The sequence below is a fragment of the Tasmannia lanceolata genome, unplaced genomic scaffold (assembly GCF_043159265.1).
Source record: "Tasmannia lanceolata isolate RefF3 unplaced genomic scaffold, GAP_Taslan_0.1 ptg000005l, whole genome shotgun sequence".
Taxonomy (NCBI): Eukaryota; Viridiplantae; Streptophyta; class Magnoliopsida; order Canellales; family Winteraceae; genus Tasmannia; species Tasmannia lanceolata.
Genome location: NW_027518682.1, coordinates 20017919 through 20039219, shown reverse-complemented (window position 1 = coordinate 20039219; position 21301 = coordinate 20017919). Strand labels below are relative to the sequence as shown.

Below are 21301 nucleotides of genomic sequence, written 5' to 3'. Positions count from 1 at the left end.
GCGAAGCAAGCCATGATCTATACATTTATCAAATAAAAATCCAAAAAACCACACAAACACAAATCTCTCATATTTAATGTGGAATGCCTTGACATGAAAATTTGAAGATAATCAAGAAGAAATGGAAACTATTTAACATTTTCTATTCATCCTTATAAATAAGCTAGAATTAGCTAGTGGAAAATGACTCTTGAACTAATTGTATTATAAGAGGGGAAGGATAAAAGGGTATATATGGAGACTTACATTTCATTGTCGTAAAACAAACAAGCGAAAAGATAAAAAGAAGCAAACTCTGTATGTACTTGTTACCAGGCATGAGTGAGTTAAGATCATTTTTCGCTCTCCACTCGTGTAATCACCGAACATTTGCAGGACCACTTACACAAATCCTGCCACAGATATAAAGGAGCCAAGAGCTATAAAGAAGAAAGCAGTACCAGAGAGAGAGAGAGAGAAAGAGAGAGAGAGAGAACGGATTTCGTCATCTCTCGCTCTACCGTGCTGTTGACTGATAGATACACATACATGCAAAGAGATGCGCGCCTCCCAAAAGCCTCATCAGCTCTCCTGCCCTTGTCATCACCCCAAAAAAAAAACTAGACCCCACATTCACCTCTCACCCCGCAAAAAAGAAAACCCCCCCACCCTTTTATTCTCTCCACCCCATCTCCTCTTCCTCACTCTCTCCCAATGGAAAAAAACACCGACAAAGAAACCCAAGATTTCATGAACGTAAACTCATTCTCTCAACTCCCCTTCATTCGCCCTGCCCCTGTTAAAGAAAAAGGTGGCATTAGACTTTTTGGGATTGAATTTAGCCAAAAACAAGATGATTCTCAACCAGAAGAATATGACTCAGGAGAGACCACTGAAGAGTCTACAAAAGAGACCACAGGAGAAAGTGGCCGGAAATTCGAATGTCACTATTGTTGCCGGAATTTCCCCACTTCTCAAGCCCTAGGTGGTCACCAAAACGCTCACAAACGTGAACGCCAACATGCTAAACGGGCCCACCTCCAGTCCGCCTTGGCCCATGGTACCCTATCGGACCCAACCGCTCATGTCTACCGCCTAGCTGCTGGGTCTGTCCCAAGCCCGACCTTCAAGCTCGGTCGTGGGTTCGAACCCTCTCCTTACCCACCTTGGCACCAGCCGCACCCCCACAATCATCATCATAATAACGGTAGTTCCGTTACTCTTAACGGACACCGTTTTTATGGGTCCTCGTTTGAACCCATTAATGGTAACCCTTTGCCTGGATTATGGAGAATCCCGATCGTTCAAAACAGGATCCCAACTTTCAATCGTGACCGCTTCTCTTCTTCTTCTTCTTCATCGTCTTCCATTCCTCTCCCGTTGTTGGCTGGAGAGGAGTCTAGACCGGGACGTGTCGGTAGCTCATCTCAGAACCTACACGTGTACGAATCAACGGCCAATGTTCATGACCATGTGAGTTTGGATCTTCATCTGTAATTCACCTTAAACAAAAGATAATCTCTCTTCGGATATTTCTAATCAAACACATTTATTTTCTTTTTCTTTTTGTCTTCTTTCTAACCTACGCTTGTTGGGTGTAGCTTAGAATCCTACGCTACTTTTTTTTTTTTTGAATAATTTACAATTTGAAGTACCCGTTTACGTGTTTGAAACAAATGCAGTATGAGGATGGAAATTCATGTGTGAAAAAAAAATATTTAAATACTCTGAAGACTATTTTACACTGTATCATTTCGACTCCTCTACAGTTTTTCATCTCATACGGCTGAAAACACAGAGCACAGAAAACGAAGGAAATAGAATACATGAGATCTGGGCTAGGGTCTTCTGTTTTCACGTGAGTATTTTGGATAATTTTAAAGAATTTCATTGACAAAAACAAAAAAAGAGAGTGTAAAATGAGTTATATTTAGAAGTAGAAAAAAAAAATTGGGAATAAAACAACTATAAAAAACCTACAGTGGATTGAATTATGTACATTAAAAATAGTATTAATTAGAGGCATTAAGGGTGATTTACTGTAACTGATTGGATTCAAGATTTGTGTGTATATAATACTTTTTTTTTAAGATAAAAAAAATCTTCTAAAGAAGAGGATTAATTTCTTAAAATTAAAATGGTTTTGATCCATTTTTTCCTTGTGAAAGGGGGAAAGGAGGCTTCCTATTATCATCATATGCATCGTAGAAGAAAGGATGACAATGTTTTGTTGTTCCAAAATGCATATGTCATATACTTTGGTTATTACAATATTGATTTAAGAGTAAGATGATTCTTGATTCAATAGATTGTTTTTTTTTTAATACCTTCAGTTTATTAGGCTTTTCTAATTCTTTTTTTCTTTTTTATATTTTCCCCTGATGCTCAATTTGTTTGTAGCTAGATTTTTATTTTAAAACTTAAGATAAAGAAAGACCCTTTTCATTAGTGTGTTCTTTAATACCCAAAAATCTATCATCATAATTAATTAAATTGCTAGGAATGATAATGTTATTTATTTACTTCTACTGTATTAACATATGTATGTAAGAGGACAAAAGTGGCTTTCTAAATAATTCTTAGGAAACCATTCCAATGTACATTAGAGTAATGAAACTCCTAGTAATTTTTCATCTTTATAACAAATAGAAATAATTCATGAAATTTTTTCTAAAGGATTCATTAGCCGACCCCAACTAGTTTGGGACAAAGGCTTAGTTGAGTTGAATTGAGTTGAGTATAACAAATAGAAATAAGTAATTTATTGCAGGTTAAGTTTTGTAAATGACAGATATATATGATAACTGTGGGTTTCTAAATAATTCTAAGGAAACCATTCCAATGTACATTATAGTATAACGAAACTACTTGCAATTTTTCATCTTTATAACAAACAGAAATAAGAAATTTATTGTAGATTAAGTTTTGTAAATGACAAATATTATTTCAAATTTTAATTTTATAAATAAAACCAAACTATAATGTGATGGAACTGTTTCAATGTACAGTACAGTAATGAATCTCCTAGTAAAATCTCACCTTAAAAACAAATAGAAATAAGAAATTTATTTTAGGTTAAGTTTTGTAAAGAGTATATTTCATATTTTAAAAAGAAATTAATTTTTTAAATAAAATGTTAATCTTCCTTCTCTGTTTCTATATCACAAACAATTTTAACTTTTATTCTCTGTAATTTTTATTTATTTCATGTTTTTATTATTGTCTTTTTTTATTTTTAGCTTTTAAAGTCAACCCTGGTCACGTTTTACAACTTATGGCTGCTTTTTTGAGTTCCTAGCTTCAATCTTCAACTACAAACCCTTATTTTAATATATCAATGAAGAGCCAAAAATAATTAAAAAGAACAATACTACGAACCTCATAACACACACTTCTATTGTTATCAACATGATCTCAATTGCTCATTTATCGGTTCCCTTATGAGGATCCCATATATAACCTAAATATCCACTTGTAAGAGGATCTTATAGCCATTTGGTTGTACTACTTGGATGTGAACCTTTCATTTTCAAGCCCCAATCAATAGGTATCATTGTTTGAGGAGTATTTTGGTCAATTGTATTTTAATGGTAGCAAACCAGATGAGTGGTCAAGATCCTGTTAAGTGGCACCCTTTGCAACCAAACTCGTTTATCAGACCTTTAATTTGCATTTTCAGTGTCATTATAAATACAGTTGGGTGACATTGGATTGATTGTTTTTATTGCAAACATACAAAATATAATCGGGAAGTGATAAATCGACCCCCATCTCTCTCTCTCTCTCTCTCTCTCTCTCTCTCTCTCTCTCTCTCTCTCTCTCTCTCTCTCTCTCTCTCTCTCAGCACTGCCCTATATGGGGTCGATTTTTTATCACTCCCCATATAATATTGCATATAGGAAAATTAAATATCACGAGATTGAATTTCTTCCTGTATTTTCTGCATGTTTGCAATGAGAAAATATGTTGCCAAGAAATTTTTGCCTTTCCATAGTGTATAATATTTTGTGCGTGCAATTAAAGAATACCAGAATAAGAGTATATTTTATTGTACATCCAATGAGGCCCTTATAGAAGAAGTTACTCTTGGTCTCTCATCACCACTTCTCACTCGTGTAGATCAGAAACATTAGATGTGATTATTTCCTCTTGGAGTGTGTAGTTTATAGTAGAAATTGAAATTCCGAGGATGAGAGAGTCGGGTTTTTTATTCGATGAAAGAGAAAGGGAAAATCAGGTGAAAGGCAGCATAGCATCTATTGCTAATAAAAGTGTGGAAGGCTTTGACGCACTGTCCAAATTGCTTTTTCCATGACAGTTGCAGTGACCCTAGCTTGCCCACTTTAATGTTTATTCTCCTTTCCTATTTTCTGTGTTTAACCTTCATCAAGTCTCATGAGAGAGAGAGAGAGAGAGAGAAATGAGATTTGATATACAGAATCTATCATTTTGTTGTGGAGAGAATATTTGGAATTTTATGGCCTGATTGGATCCGCAATAGAATAGTTTTTTATTGCACACATGTAAAATTTATTACATTCAAATAGAGTACAATTTTTTATGGTGGATTCCTCATTACAAACATGAACAGTAAATTCATTTATTCGATACATTTTCATGTAAATTTTATTTTTCTTGCTGATAGGAAAATATCACAAAGAATGACATTTATGGTGCATACGATGAAGCCGTTAATTATAAAAAGTAATCAACATAAGTCAAGACAAAATGGTGCATGATGAAATATTTTAGGAGAAAAAACAACAATTAGTATTACCACCCACTTGTTTCGGAAAATTTACGAGGATATGATTTTTTAAGTAGCCATATATTTAGACAATGAATCGAGGATGGAAATAATCTGTGAAAATTTTGAAAAAATTCCCCTTATATTATGTTCTACAAGACATTGATACAAGAATGCTAATTGAATATTGTAGAAAGAAACAAACCACAAGATGCACACGTCTAGCTTTGCATGCTTTGGCCAAGATGTGTACATCTATGGGAGAGAACTAGTTCCATTATATGAGCAATTGAAACAGAAAATTGCATAGGGATTAAGTCATTAATCCAATCCTTTCATGCTCCAAGCTCGCAACCCATAAAGTTCAAACCTAAAAGTGCACTTACCATTTAAGTGAACCTCCTTCTACTTCCCGCACGCCATTGCCCTTTCTGTTTTTCTTACACAAGATATATACTACCTTATTATAGTCTTAAGTTTCCCAACATCTCACGTCACTCACTCCTATCCGAACTAATTAAGAGACTACATCTTCGGTACCTTACCAATATGCCAAAAGCTTCAGAGCTGATGGAACACGTTAGGCAAGGCCCTCTAAACCTGTCTCATACCAAGCTGGGTCTCACCCAGTCACACACCTAGGCGGGCCCCCACTCAGGACCGTAATATACCACCACGCTTCTGCATTTGCAGTCCTTGGCGGTCCATTCTATGACGGCTTTCACTCTATCCTTTTTTTCTAGGTAGCCCTTTCCATAGGTCGTCTCTTCCTCGGTGGCCCACTCTGTGGCAACGTGACTCTGGCTTTTTAACCAGCTAACCATTTTCAAGTAGTCATCTCCACAGGTCGCCCTTCCGTGACTCGAACACATGCAAGACGTGGTGGCTGCTCTGATACCAAACGTTAGGTACCTAATTACCAATATGCCAAATGCTCTAAAGCTGATGGAACGCGTAAGGCAAGGCCCTTTAAACCTACACCTTATGAGGCTGAGTCCCACCCAGTCCCATACCTAGGTGGGCCCCCACTATGAACAGTAAAACAGCAAGAGACTAGTCCCATTGTTTTCAAACCGTTTAATACTCTCCTTAATATAATTGGAATGGTAAAAGGGAGAGAATCCCACTCTCTTGAAACTAGACATAAAATCCCCACATCATCAATATACTAAGGATGGTAAAAACATAATATTTACAATTATTAGCCGAGCAATCAAAGTGGATTGATCTCAAGAGCTGCAAAACATGTCTTGGTCAAAGGGCTTATCGCATTACAATGATTTAATTACACGCAGTTAAATCACTTCATTCAATTATAGATGAATGCCGCAGATGAAGATAACAACAATTCTAATCTAGCTTTTTAAAGTATAATTAAAATAGACAAACAAGTAAGAATATAGATTAATAAAGAGAAGATAATAGTTTAAAAGTATTATCATGATTTTGGTGTGTGCCACTCCAATTGTTGATGGTGGAGTGATTGCGAACCAATGGACATACAAGGTGGAGAATGGAAGCCTTATGTGAAGATTTTTGGGTAGCAAGGCCTATGCGCGTGAAATTAAAATCAAACAACCCACAAATGTGTCTGCGCAATTGCCGAGAAAAAAAACTGCAATGCAATTAGATAATGCAAAATCGAAAAGCAAGAACTATAATAAGATCAACCACAAACCAAACTGCAACACCAAATTTAAGTGAAAATCTTTTAGTATGAAGGGAAAAAACTACGGGACAAATTTGAGAGAGATCTACTATAATAACAAAACTACATCCCTAGATTCTGGAGAGTTGATTTCTAAAAGAAGCAAAACGGATGGAGGGGAGAAGGTCAATCACCAATTTTTGGTGCAGGACTAAGAGAAAGAAATGGGAAGAGGATATTGAAATATCTGGGGTGCAAGGCCAAGCTCAGATTTCAATATCCCCTTCACTCTCCTTGCTGTCGAGAATCACAGCAATCGATTATAGACAGATAGAAACGGACTATTTGAAATCTTAACGAAAATAAAGCAATATAGAAATTAAATATTGAAATTTTAGGGAAGGAGAGACACTTCTATGTAAATCGTTCATAGCTGAATCAGAGATAGCTGCTTGCTATCCCCGGGCCAAACAACCCAATACAATTCAGGCAATAATTATGATTAGAGAAAAATTAATGCCATTTTATTTCTTGGAAAGACTAGTAATATACGTCTTCCTAGAAAATGTTTATAAATACTGGAGCACTCTACTTACTCTGTGCCCCTCGCCAGATTCCCGATCCAACGATTGTTTTTACTCTACTTTAATTTGTTCCCCTAAGCAACCCTAGGATTAAACTTTCCTCTAGTTTACTTTCAAGTTATTTTCACTTAACGTTTATCATTTACTTTCCGATGGTTAAGATGCCATGGGTATCCTATCTTGTTTGTCATTTACTTTTAATGCGGCACCTGTAGTCTTTTAATTTCATGTAATTTACGATTCTTCCATGTTCTTTTCCTCGCAGTTTACATTTGTATCAGTAGTTTGTAGCTCTGCCTGGCCCGCACGTACCCGATTACCAACCTAGTATGTTCACCACCATTTTACCTAACCTATGCACTCTATTTGTTAAAACGGTTGTCATGATAGTAGTAATCCAGAGGGTCCGTGAGGGGAACTAGACCCTGTACTCGTCTAATTTGGACAAGTGAGCAAACCCACAGTTAAAGAACCTCCGCCGTGAGCGATCAGATGATTGGTTTGGTGCTTTGGGTCGAAATTGGTTGAAGATGTTGAACCGTGACTCGCTCTGGTATATGCCCGAATATGTACCCAGTTAGCTGAAGTGATTGGAAGATGCACCCCTGTGGAAAGTTGGATACAATTGTTGTCAGTTGGGGTTACTTGCTTAATGATCTAAACCATTTGTTTCATAGGCCTTGTTATCGATGGACCATGGAGCAAAATAACCTCGATAAGATGATTATAGCCATCCAATCTACGGCCACTTAACGGATGGTGAAAAAGTGAGGAAGCGACTGTCTATCAAGAAAGTCAACAAATTACCCACCAAAAAAAAAAAAAAAAATCTACAAATTAAAAGGTGAGATTCCTCGAATGACGGTGGAGTTTGCTTCATGGCGTCAGAAATAAATTGTGTGGATCTTCGAAAAGTAGCCCCACTTGTACTTTTGTCCGCTCATATAAGAACCCTAATTTTGTAGGATCTATTAGGTAGGGTCCCTTAAAGGAAAGGAAAGTGAAAAATGACAGATTTTGCATATCTTTTTAGGGGTTTGCTAGCTTCCATAGCCAAAAAGCATTTCGCAGATGATCTGTCACATGTTAGACCAGCCACACAGGATCACTTTTCAGCAGATCTTGTCTTCATTCACTGTGTGGCTGGCATGCAACAGACCATTTGTGAAATGCCTTTTGCGATGGACGCTAGCATTTCCCCTTTTGGGGGATTTATTTTTCTAGAATTTTATTTCATTAATAATGAGAATATGCAATTAATGAGGGGAAATGCTATCAATGTTATCAGCACTATCATATTTTGATGAACGCACTCCTCACTTTATTAAAAAGTATAGTATGGCCTGCATCATAGGTTGATCCAAACCGTCCATTAGATAGGCCACAGCCTAAATAGGTTGTACCCCAAAAATCATTTCCATAGGTTGATCCTAACCCTCCGGTCTATAGAGGGTTAGGGTCAATCCTCTAAGATTCAGTCCCTCTATAGATCGGAGGGTTAGGATCAACTTATGAAAATGATTTTTGGGGCACAACCTATTTAGGCTGTGGCCCAACTAATGGACGGTTTGGATCATCCTATGGTGTGTGCCATACCTTACTTTTTCATAAGGTGAGAGTGCGATCATCAAAATATCGTAGTGCTGATAACATTTCCCTTAATGGAACTGCACTATTTCCCTTTTTACTTTCCTTTCCACCGAATGGAGGCAAAATAAAGGAAGGCAAACATGGTTGTTGGGTATTGAAGGAAAGAAAATGACAATGGGAATTTACTTTTATCTTTTATTACCTTTTGTACCTCATTTGTTCTGTATGTTCATAAAGATGATGGCATTCTTAATCTGGCAAACTTTATTGAAATAGGTGACTTGCGTAAGCTACCTCTCACTTGTGCAGTATCTTTCATGGGTTCAAAACTCTGTTTTTAAAGTTACAAAAGGAGTGCGGTATCTTTCATGGGTCCGAAACTCTGTTTTTAAAGTTAAAAAACCATTGCGGTTTCTTTCATGGGTCCGTAACTTTGTGTAAAGTTACAAAAATGCCTCTCGGTAAAAGACATGACATGAAATAGGGCAAATTCTTTGCCACTATTCTACGATGTAAGTAAATCCAATGCTTTTCTCCTCCCTGTTGACTACTCACACCACTACTCTCCTATAATTACTTTTACATTGATATTTCCACCCTCTCTATATGTCTTCCCCTAGAAATATAAAATGGTTATATAAATGGTGACAAAACCATCCGCTCCGTAATCATATATCTAATTCGATATTTAGCAGGCATGGTAGTTGGACCTTCGTATTGTAACCCATAAAAATCATGCAGCTTTCGCCTTGGAGAAGGCACATGTCTCTATCACCTTACTCAATAGATTTTCCTAGACAAATAATGATATAGGCACATCCAAGTTTTAATATTAGGCACGAAATCAACCTGTCGCATATGCTTTAACCAGCTATCAAGACTGATTACAGCATTTTGGGAATTTAAACCAGTTAAGCATATAGGACAAGATGAGTTCGTGCATTTTATCAAAAGGGAAGTGATATATTCACCCCTTTTTTTGCTTGTGACTACCCTCTCCAGTGTCTTTATGACTTCTCTTTTACACTCGAGGGGGCTGCTCTGAATATATCATTTCCCGATCAAACATGATTAATTATGCTGATAGGGGTCCAGCAAAACCCCAGCTTACCTACCAAATAAATGATTATGCTGATATCCTTTCCCCTTGTCTATTGAAATACTTAAAATTCACAAATTTAGTATTATGTCCTCAACAATGTAACATGATTTATGAAACCCATTTCATTAAAGATAAGAGTGTGGTGAGGGTGATGGTTCTCATCACTGGCCTTAATAATGATAGAATTGATGTATGAAACCCATTTCAAATTTAATACCAAATTAAGTCAGTCTGGACTAAACTTGCATTCATCCTATAAAAGCATTTTCCTTTTGTTATTTAGCTCTCTATGGACTATAAATCGGAAAGCATTTATATGCTTTGCCCAAGCCATTGATGGCGTGTACTTGAATGCTTGGGTGTTACTATAAATTCACATACTGGAAAGGCAGAGGGCGCATAACTTGAGTAATTGCTACATGTGGTAGAGAGCTTTGTTGTTTTAACTGTTTAACTTCCACAACAACTAGTGCTTGTCGTGGGCCCTACGCAGCAATTCATTTACGAGAAAAAAACGAGGAGAATGAAATGGCTAATGGGAAAGGGAGAAAACAACACTAGAGAGAGAGAGAGAGAGAGAGAGGACCACTTGGGCATTAATAAAAATGGGCCCCACGCACAATTCTATAACGTTGCAATGTGGAAAGTTGCCTGTTTACGTGTGGAGTCTGGTCATTTTCTTGTTTGTGTTGGGCCCAATATGATGGCTCAAGTCCATGGGAGTTACATCACTAAGACCCTCTTTGGATTGCAAGAAAAAGATTTCTTGAAGAAAAATTTTTCTTAGGAAATTTTACCGTGGTTCTCCTTCCAAGCTTCTAATATCTGGATTTACTCCCCTCGTTTGATCTAGGCTGATAGACGAGGTTAGAAAAGTAAATGCACTTTGACGAACGTGAAAAAATTTCTCTTATGTTTATAACCATACTATTATGAGCTAAAAAATCCGAGAGTTAGAATCAACCAGTGGGAGAGTTTTTTTTTTTTTTGTTCGATAGGGGCCACGTTCAGAGGCTTCAAGGCATGGTTTTATGAAATTTTGGGTTTTGGTCGAGACCGAAACCGAAATCGGGTATACCCGAAACAGTCCAAATTTTCGACTGAAATTTAGAGGAATTTCTCCCAAAAAACTTGATTTTTTTCCATTATTCAATACTTTCCCAAAATTTTGTATGAAATAAATATTATTTTATTTATTTCGGCGGATTTCGGCCGAGATTTAGGCCGAAATTTCGGTTTCCTTGAGGACCAAAACGCTTTCCGAAACCGAAATTTGAAACCATGCTTCAAGGTAGGCTTTCAAATGGGCCATGCTGCGAAAAGGGCCTATCACGGATGATCCGGTTTGAGAAGTTTTGGCAAATACTTGTCTAAATTGGCCCGTTACGTTGAAGAGGCCCAACCCTCTCTAGATCAGGAAGGCATCTAGTCCTTAGGCCCATTAGGAAATCGGGCCGATATGGGGAGAGTAGAACAAGACCCAATTTTACAGTTCCTGCCAAGCAAAGAGGTTTATACGATACTTGGGCCATTGGGCGTGTGCTTCCGCAGAAAAATACAATGGGACCCACGTATTTGGTTGATCTAAACCATTCATCTGTTTGCCCCACTAGCTCCTATTTATTTGAAATAAAATGTGCGGCTTAGAGAGTTCAAACCATAATGTCTCCCCAGATCAAAGGTGGAAAATGTATGTAAATTAGAGGTGGGTACCACCCTTATGTATGTAGATCTCTCCATCTGGACGCTTCTAGCCCTTTAATTTGACTTTTCAAATATTAGATTTTCCCATAAATGTGGATTCTAATCTTTTCATTTTCATTCATTTGTATGACACAAATTCATGGGAGATTTTTGCAGCCATGGTTCATCCATAATCAGGCTGAATAGAGGAACGGCTTAGATCATCAAACATGATACCATATATTTGAAGGCCTCATATGCAAGTAACTCAACTCAACTCGGCTAAGCCTTTGTCCCAAACTAGTTGGGGTCGGCTAATGAATCCTTTAGAAAATTTTCATGAAGAAGGTGAAAGAATCTACCCGGCTCAAATTGACTAAGTCTAATCCTGACACTAGTTGGGTTCGTCTACATGGATCATTTTCTTCCATTCTATCCTATCCAAGGTCATGGTCTCTGTTATGTTCCTAGCTCTCAAGTCTTTACTCACTGTGTCTACCCGAGTTGTTTTCAATCTACCCCTACGTCTTTTTACTCCATCAACTTGGGGGCTTGAGACAACAAATGGGCTTTCACATGGGCCTATTAAAAATATGGATTTCCAATTTTAGTTTTGGGTGTGTTTGTTTTGGATATTGTGAATTCAAAACTGATTATTGAACTCAAAGTTAATTGCAATTTTGAGTCCAATAATCAGTTTTGAACTCAAAATTGAATCTCAAAATCCAAAATAAATGGGGGAGGTTAGGATTGTCTGGTGGGAGTTTTGGGGCATGGTCCACGTGTAGTGGGCTATACATTTGGCGTGGAGACAGAAAATGGGCTTTCACATGGGACTATTAAAAACACGGATTTCTGACGTAGTTTGGGCTGTGTTTCTTTTGGATTGTGACTTCAAAACACGGTCCTATTATAAACTGATTATCGACTCCAATAATCAGTTTTGGACTCGAAATCGATTCTCAAAATCCAAAACGAACATAGGCCCCGGGGGGTTAGGATTGTCTGATGGGAGATTTGGGGTATGGTCCATTCGAAGTGGGCTGGAGATTCACATGGACCTGTTAAAAACATGGATTTCCAAATTAATTTAGGCTGTGTTTGTTTTGGATTTTGAGTCCAAAACTGATTATTGGACTCAACATGAATGTTTTGAGTCCAACAATCAGTTTTGGACAAAAAATCGATTCTCAAAATCCAAAATGAACATGGCCTTATTTGCTAGTGTCCGACTTGGACCGACATGTCAAGATCCAAACAGATACCTGCTCTAATTGATCAACTTAGTGCCCAATTCTTAGCGACATTTTGAAATCTCTAGCTTTGGAGTGTCAACACTCACTTATGTCCTGGTCGTGATGGGCTCGAATCCTTTATCGGTTAGATACTTTTCGGATCTTACTTTCTGAATATGAGTCAATCCATTTCAATGAGGATTGTCCACCAGAGAGTCCTAGGTCCTACTTACATTGTGCACAATGCACACAGTTTGAGCTTAGGATTTAGGGAGGAAAGAGGAAAGAAAGTCGAGAGAGGAGAATTGCCATCAAATTGATGAAAAGTGGGAAAATAAAGTATTAATTTTTGTTTTTACTCGGCTTTTCAAATAGTACAAAAGTACCATTATTGAACAGGCAAAAATAAATTAAAACTTGAAAATTATTTTCATATATTGCTACCCTCTATTCGGATCTATAATGCTCCATTGGATTTTGTGTCTACGTCTATGTGACAATCCAAAATAATTTCGAACCTTAGGATATGGATCCGGTTGTTGTGCCCAAATCCTGTCCCTTATAATTAGGGATAATTACATTTACACACCCTCTAGTTTCTGACACATCCACTTCCACCCCTATAGTTTAAAACGTGACAAATACACCCCTGTAGTTTCAATTTGTTTAAGGTTTGCCCCCGCAGCTAAAGGTTCGTCCATAGATTGAAGGGTTAGAATGATCCGATGGAGCTGATTTTTTGGGCACACCCTATCTATGTCAGGACCCATCAAATGAACGCTTTGGATCATCCAAACAATGTGGGCTCATCGCCGTAAAATTAGATAACATGAGTTTTGAAATTTATTGATCGAACTTTTAGGGGAAATGAAACTAGAAGAAACTTATTGGGCTCATCGCCGTAAAATTAGGGGCGCGTGCTGTCAACCATGAAAAAATATTTTATGGAATATTTGTTTACCTAATGTAAGAGATAGGCAGAGAGGTAGGAGAGGACGAAAGATTTGAGGAGATGGTGAGCGAACCAGTTTGAAAAATAAGGAAAAAAAACTATGTAAAGGGGTTTTTTTTTCCTGTCAACCAATCTCATCATATGCTCTCCTAACTCACCCCGTCTTAGGTCTCTCTCTCCCCAGCGCTCTCTATCCATCTTTTCATCCTGGATAAACAAATATTCCATGAATTTTATTTCCATGGTCACCAAACATGTCCTTACTCACTACTCAGTGTCATCTCATAACCTTCATTTCGTAGGCCCTACCATAGAGATTATGTGATTAAACAATCACACCAATGAGATGATCTCGACTGTGTGATCAATAGCTTGTGAATGGACATTTAAGAAAAGATGAGGAAGGGTCCAAAGCATAAGTTCAAACGGTTAGAAATGTTCGAACGGAGTGATTTTCACTATATGTCGTATAGAAGTAATGGGACCCGGTTAGACTTCCTATGGTTTCTCGCATCTCGCTCTGCAAATCCATGCACATAATCGTACGCTCCCATATTAACTTCCCAATTTCATATTCCAGGAGGAATGGTAGCACATTATGTAATGTTCGAATTGAGAGATATCCAAATTCCAGTTGAACTCCTTCGGAGGAAGGGTCAATTTTGGATCTGGGAAATGCATAAACTTATTAGGTTAGTAGAGTAAGGGGGGGGAGGGGAAGCCCCCTAAAAGTTAAATAAATAAGACAAATTATGCCAAAAAAGTGAGCATGTGTGGCTGTTCTCCTGCAAAAGTGAGTCAGGAAATGGCTGTCGGCAAAATTGCCTAGCAAATCCCACTGGAAAATTTTTGACACCCACTTGTCTTCATGTGCTTTGCCTTAAACTATTTTTATCTAATTGTGTTTGAGGTGAAATGTTACTGTCACAGCCTGTTTTCAATAGTCTTAAAAAATTCTCTCAGTTGATGTAGACTGATATATACCAGCTATTGTAATCATCTCTTTTCTTTGCATTTGACAAACATTATTTAATCCTATCTTTCGGATATGGAATAGTTGATTAGGGAATATTCAAAAGAGAAAAACAAACAAGTGGAATATAAATGAAAATAAAAAAAGGGAAATGATATCCTCACTCGATTGTTTTGATAATCGCACTCCACTTTGTATGTTACACTATTGTGATAGGTTGTTGATATATAGCACTTGAGAATTGTAATAGCTTCTAAGAGCGACATTGTCATCATCCTTGGACGCAGTGCAACAAATTAATGGATGTTAATTACGTTTTGTTTTTTGAGATATTTTATTGTAATCAAACCTATGTTGATTTCCAATCCACGTCTCTTATATTGTCTCTTTACTTGTTTATCTCTTAAGTGCTTTACATAAAGACTGATCATGGTTAATCGCAGTCAATCAAGATTAGCAAATCTCTCATTTTACAAAATTGGGCAGCCCAAAAAGCTTTTCACCCAAAAGAAAAGAAAGAAGAAAAAAACGAATAAGTCAACTTCTAAACCCAACTAATATGTTGAGGTAAAGGTTACAAACTACCCAAAACTTCACTTTCGTGATCAATGAAGATGAAGTTGAAGCATCAGAGGGAGAAGAAACACAAGAAGCAGAATTAAGTGGAGAAGACTCATCAGAGACGGAATACTCCTCGAACGGTGAAGACAATCCAACATAAACAGAGGATTCAAAAACATCAAGGATGAATACAAAAAATTACCTCAAATATGGTAGGGAGATTACTGTCAATCTTTCAAAATCATCTGCTGAAGATGAGTCGAGGAGAGATAAAGAGCCTAGGCAAGAATCTCGAAAGAAGAAAGTATCATGGGCGGATGAGCATCATCTAGTCAATTTGATCCCACTTGAACAAGAGGACAATGAAGAAGAGAGTTGAAGGAATCAAATGAATATTGGGAAAAGGTTACAAAGAAAAATTGCCTAAGACGATCTCAAAGATCGCAACATACTCCCATCAAGCTAGCAGATTATGTAGCTCACGAGTATTCAATAGTTCGACCTCTTGGGTATGTCTAGCGTTCGTCTATCCCGAGTTTTGAATCTCCTTATCTCATGTATTCCAAATTTGGGATGGTGTTTTATGCCCACGGTGTATTATGCCCATGAATGTATTATGCCCGAGTTTTGAATCTCCCTCTCTCATGTATTCCCAGCTAGCAGATTACAAAGTTGTCGTTTAATGCTCATACCTTATAATCTGTTGAAGCTAATGATCATTTATATATCCAACCCAAAGGGTGGAAAATTTATCCTCCGCACATCCTCACATTACAACTGGACGCATATATGGCGATTCACACCGTTCATTTTAGGTGGGCCCCATCAAGCATCGTCAAAATTTGTAGTGATCAAATAATCCTCTGTAGTAAATCAATGATCTGCAGACGTACGAATAGAACAAAAATGGTTTCACATTAGTGGCCAAAAGTTAATTTACCAGATGGTTAATGTGATCACCAGCAGATGAAATTCCGAGTAATGGCCCATTGGTGGGGTCCATCGGCTACATATTACAGACTTGAAACTCAGATATATATATATATATATATATATATATATATATATATATATATATATATATATATATATATATATTTTGATGGGCAAGCTGGGGTTAGGCAGACCCCTACCAGATATATTTAAAAATAAAGAGAAATACATGAAGCTTTGGAGCAAACCCAACAACAGGCTGGAGGCAAACAACAACAAGGGAAAGCAAAAACAATCGAAAAAACTAAACCAAAAGCAAAACAAGAGCACCAAACTCCAAAGAGAAGAGCAAAGATCAGACTTCCTCAATTTTTACAGATAGGATAGAGAATGGCCCACCATACGTTAGACAGTGGTAATAAAATGGACGACCATACGTTACAGATAGGATACAGAATGGACCTTTTGGACTGAATACGACCTCTCGATTTTTTTGCCAACTTCTTTATCATCCAGCGTGTTTAGTAAAACAAGAACCCAGAAGGAAGTGATATATTCACTCCTCTTTTTTTCCCCAGGCCACCCCCTCTAGTCTATTTATGAATATTAACTGAATACCCATGTTTCCATTGGCTTTGCCTGGACTCGAGACACCCACTTCAACTCATCATTCAAATCATTTAATTTAAATAAAAAAGCGATTCTCCCACCAAATCTCTATAATCATAAGGGTCCTACCATAAAGGTTAGGTTTGATGCCTATACTTTAACCGTATAATAAATAAAGTTCAAACTCATTAGTTTATAGGAGCCACTAAGTCTATTCCATTTCAAGAATGGTATCGGCACTCCTTCCTTTCAATAGTGGCACCCTTTCTTTATTTTAAACTCTCGTGATATAAGATGCTACTTACACCTCCGAAAAAACAGCCCGACATCCGATCAAAATGATTTTTAATAAAGTGAGGCACCCATTAACCAAAAGTTGGAGTGCGGATATCATTTATCTTCCATTTCTAGTATAAACCAAGGTTTTAAATTTCGACCAAAATCCGGTTGAGGCCGAAATCGAAATTGGGTGAACTCGAAACATTACAAAATTTCGGGTCAAGGGATATAACCAAAAAATCTGTTTTTTATTTATTATTTAATATTATCTCGAAATTTCAGCCGAAATTCACCGAAATTTTGTAGGAGATAAAATATTACGTTATTTGATTTCGATAGATTTTGCCCAAAATTTCAAATTTTCGGTTCGGTGAGGACCGAAACGCATTTCGAAGCTGAAATTTAAAACCTTGGTTTAAACATGGTGCAAGAACACAACAGCCAAAGTATAAAATAAGGTGATAACAAACAAATGGAGCTATCTATGACATTGTGGTTGTGGCTAAGAAAGGTTCATATCTGAGGAGCGTCCATGTTTTATCATGCCCCACATAACGTAAACAATCACTTCGCTTGTTGTATGACTTGCATCATTTTCAGGCTGGCATTTCATTCTATTAGTGAGACGGAATTATACAATAGCCTGACACACACTGTTGGTTTCTACAAGATTGAAGAGAATTGATCTTTGAATTTTTTTTTTGGGCAGTGATAAATCGACTCCCCATGTGTCTATCTCTCTCCTCTTTCTCTCTCTAACCTAGAGGAGAGAAAAAGACACATGGGGAGTCGATTTATCACTCCCCTATTTTTTTTCGTGTTTAGAAATGAGTATAACCCCTTATTTTATAGACAAATTTAAGACATCCTTTTAGTCCGCTAAAACAACATTTGAAACGCCCACTTAGCCCATTAAGACACCCTTTAGAAAATGCCTCTTAAATTTGAAACCATTTTAAAAGTTTCTAAGAAGTGTTTCATAATTAAAAACCACATTGTACTACGCTTGGGGTCAAACGGTCGTGTGATCCAATGATCGGATCAACGATAAATTGAACGTTCATTTCTATAAGAATTCCAACGATGATATTTTGCAATAAGTATTTAATAAAAATAAGAAAAACTCAATAAAACACAAAAATCTTTGGCCACACGCGCACGAACCGAATCGAGCCGGGTCGGACCTGCGTTTGCACACTTCCAATTTACTAGTGGTTTTCGGGACTTTTTGGCCAAATCCGTCTTGGGCCCACACGACGCCCATGCATATAAGTACCCATTTCCTCTTCTCATTCATTGTGCAATAAGAATAGGAATGTTCTACATACCCATGACCATTTCTTCCATTTTCCAAGGCAAGACTAAACTATGGGGAGATAAACACTCATTTTTTTTAAAAATAGTGGCAAAATGAATAGGAACAATAATGGATTTGCAAAGATAAAAATACCCTATTTCAAGGGTTAGAAAGTGTTCGGCAAGGCTTCTCATTACCGTCTAACATCCTCTCACACAACCAGACTCTCCCCAGTTTTGAACTAATCGGGTTTAAGATTTTTTTGTTTGAAAAATAAATTAAATTCGGAGATTGGGGTATTTTATCATCTTATATTTTTGTCATCTTTAAAAACATTTTTTTGTTTTTCTTCTTTTATTTATTCTTGCAATGAAAACCAAAACCTTATGAGGCATATTTTTGTAATATGTATAGGGATGGTCATTGTAGGGCACATGGATATTGTAATGATGTTGTTTTCGGTGACCATTCTCATCCTTGTTCATGGAAATTGGAGAAAACAGGATAATGAGAATCATCCGAAGCGGATCAGAGTCGGTTTGGAAAATCTTATTATTTTGCATCATTTACCTGTAAAATATAGGAAAAGATAGAAACAGGAGGAACAGACCCATTTGTCGAACTGCATGTTTAGAGACTTTAGAGATTTCTCATTCACCACATCGAAGGATAAGAGCGGAGAATGGTTGAGGAACAGCTCACAAGTTGTCTAGTGATGATGGACCCATTAAATCAACTGTCACGAATAACCAAACTGGCTTGTTGCATTTTCATTAATCAAGATGAGTTATCTAGTCTTAATAGCTGATTTTTAACATATCACAATTTTAATAATGATTAATTTTAGGGGATCTATTTGCTAGCGTCCATTCCGAAAGGCATTTCGCAGATGGTCTCTCGCATGTCAGATCTGCCATAGACAATCACTTTTCAGCATATTTTGTCATCATTGTGGTTGGTCTGACATGCGACAAACCATATGAGAAATGCATTTTGTGATGGAAGCTAGCAAATCCTAATTTTTAGAGTTGCTTACCATTTTTTCATTTAAGGCTGACGTAAAATTTGTTTTGTATTCATTTTTACAGCATAAAACAAATTTTACATCCATTTTTACTTTGAAAGAAATGGAGCCTAAATAAATAAAAAAGTGAAGCTTAAAAGCCTAGCACTTGTTGAAAAATTTCTAACAAATTTGGGATGCGAAGATTTGTTGTTGTTTATTTTAAGATTTATATCTGGTATACACTAAGGCCATGTTGACGGCCATGAAAGTTTTTTCTATGGAATATTAGTTCATCAAATGGTGGGAGAGGGGCAAGCAGGGTCGGTAGAAAGGGAGAATTGATAGTGTATGAGTGAAGAGAGGGTGAGAAGTGGTTGAAAATCCAAACGGCCCCAGTGTTTTTCCTATTTTTATATCCCCCCCCCACCCCCGGCCTTCAACCACTCTTCCTACTCTTCCTACCTCTCTCTACACACATTGTAAACTAATATCCCATGAAAAGAAAGAATTCATAGTTGCCAACCATGGGATAAACATTCACGCCAAGTTTGGGGGCGCAGTGGACTTTTAGGCAATGTTTTGCAGCCATGAAAATTTATTCCATGGAATATTCATGGGCCTCACTGTGTGAGAAGGGTTGAGAAGGCAGGAGAAGGAGAGAATTGTGTGGGTGGGAGTAGAGAGAGCATAAAAAATCCCTTAAAGCCCAGTGGAAAGAAAATACCTATTTATAATGTTTTTTTTTTTTGTTTTCCTAGTTTTTTGAGATTACCACGCTCGGCGCACTCTCACCCCCATCTCTCATAACCGGTCCCCCAAATATAGGGGTGTCAATGGATCCAGACGGTCCAATGGATCGTCCGAATCCGAACATTAATGAACGGGATCTAAACATACGAATAGGATCCATGGGCTTATTTCGGACCCTAAAATCTGGGATCCGAAAAATTTCGGATTGGGTATGGGCACGGCAGAGATGCCCATTGGATAGTCACGATCCGAAATGTTTGACAAAAATACCCTTCAAATTTTGTAAATGCTATTATTTCTATGAAGGGTATTTTGGTCAAAACATCTCTTATCACTAATTAATAGGATAAGGCAGCAGGATTTCCTTATTTTCAGACTTTCAGTTTTTCACTTTTCAGCCGTTTCATTCATCCTTTTTAACTTTTACTTTCAGTCTTTCACCGTTTCAATTTTCACTTTTCACGGAGGAAAGAAAAAGGGATTTTGGGGTTTTGTTCTTTTCTCTACCATTAACAACAACGGTGTGTATCTCTCAAGCTTTGAAGGTTTTGATTATGTTAGTTCATAAACTCACATATTACCCTAGAAAACACATGCATTAAATTTGGGGATTTTGCTTCTTTTTTTTTCATGAGATACCCGTAAACCCTATCCACAAAAAATAGGGACAAATCAAAACCCCAATCTCTAACCTGATATCAGCTTCTTTGATTCCCAATATTCAAAGCCTGCCCAAACCAAATCCAAGACTTCTAAAAGGGGTAAAATTAAGGAGACCCACTTGCCTCAAATGACAGAATTTTTTTTCAATCTCCCCAAAATACCATAGCATAGCCTGCAACATCCAAACCCTTCTCAGAAAGAATCCTACAGTGAATAACTAAGGGTTTTGGAAAAGACCCAAAACCCAATACATGAATTTCAAGCAGAAAACAGAAATTTTTTTAGGGAAAATGGTTTTAGATAGAGATTCCCTAAAACCCAAAAAACAACTCAAAAAAATAAACACCGAAAAATCAAGAAACTTATTTTGAAGCATCAAGCATACCTTTTTGAGGGCTTTCGTTAGCTTTAAAGAGATAAATTGAGACCCATTTGTCAGATTGTAGGAGGATTAAATTTCAGAAATGAAAATTTTGAATTTGAAATAGTGTTGGAAAAAGGTTCTGGAATTTGTAGAAGAGTCTTTTTGCAGATGGTGAGGATTAAGAACTATTCCTCACCCCTTGTGAAGTTAGAATCTCTTTGTTTTAAGCAATTTTTATACATTGAATTGGGCTGGGCCTTCTTAAATATTAATGGGCTAAATGATCTAGATGGTTAGGATCAACCCTCTAACATTCAGATCGAAGGGTTAGGATCAGCCTATGGAA

At 37.1% G+C, this 21301-nt stretch overlaps 1 protein-coding gene across 1 annotated transcript; it reads left to right on the top strand.

Moving 5' to 3' along the window:
* Positions 1-471: 471 nt before the first annotated feature.
* Positions 472-1541, top strand: LOC143876813 (zinc finger protein GIS2-like). Its single transcript, XM_077378507.1, has one exon. It carries the CDS (start codon positions 694-696, stop codon positions 1474-1476), a length of 783 nt encoding a protein of 260 aa, XP_077234622.1. The 5' UTR covers positions 472-693; the 3' UTR covers positions 1477-1541.
* The last annotated feature ends 19760 nt before the right edge of the window (positions 1542-21301 follow it).

Coding starts and splice junctions, on each gene's coding strand:
- LOC143876813 (XM_077378507.1), top strand. CDS start 694: ATGGAAAAAAACACCGACAAAGAAACCCAAGATTTCATGAACGTAAAC.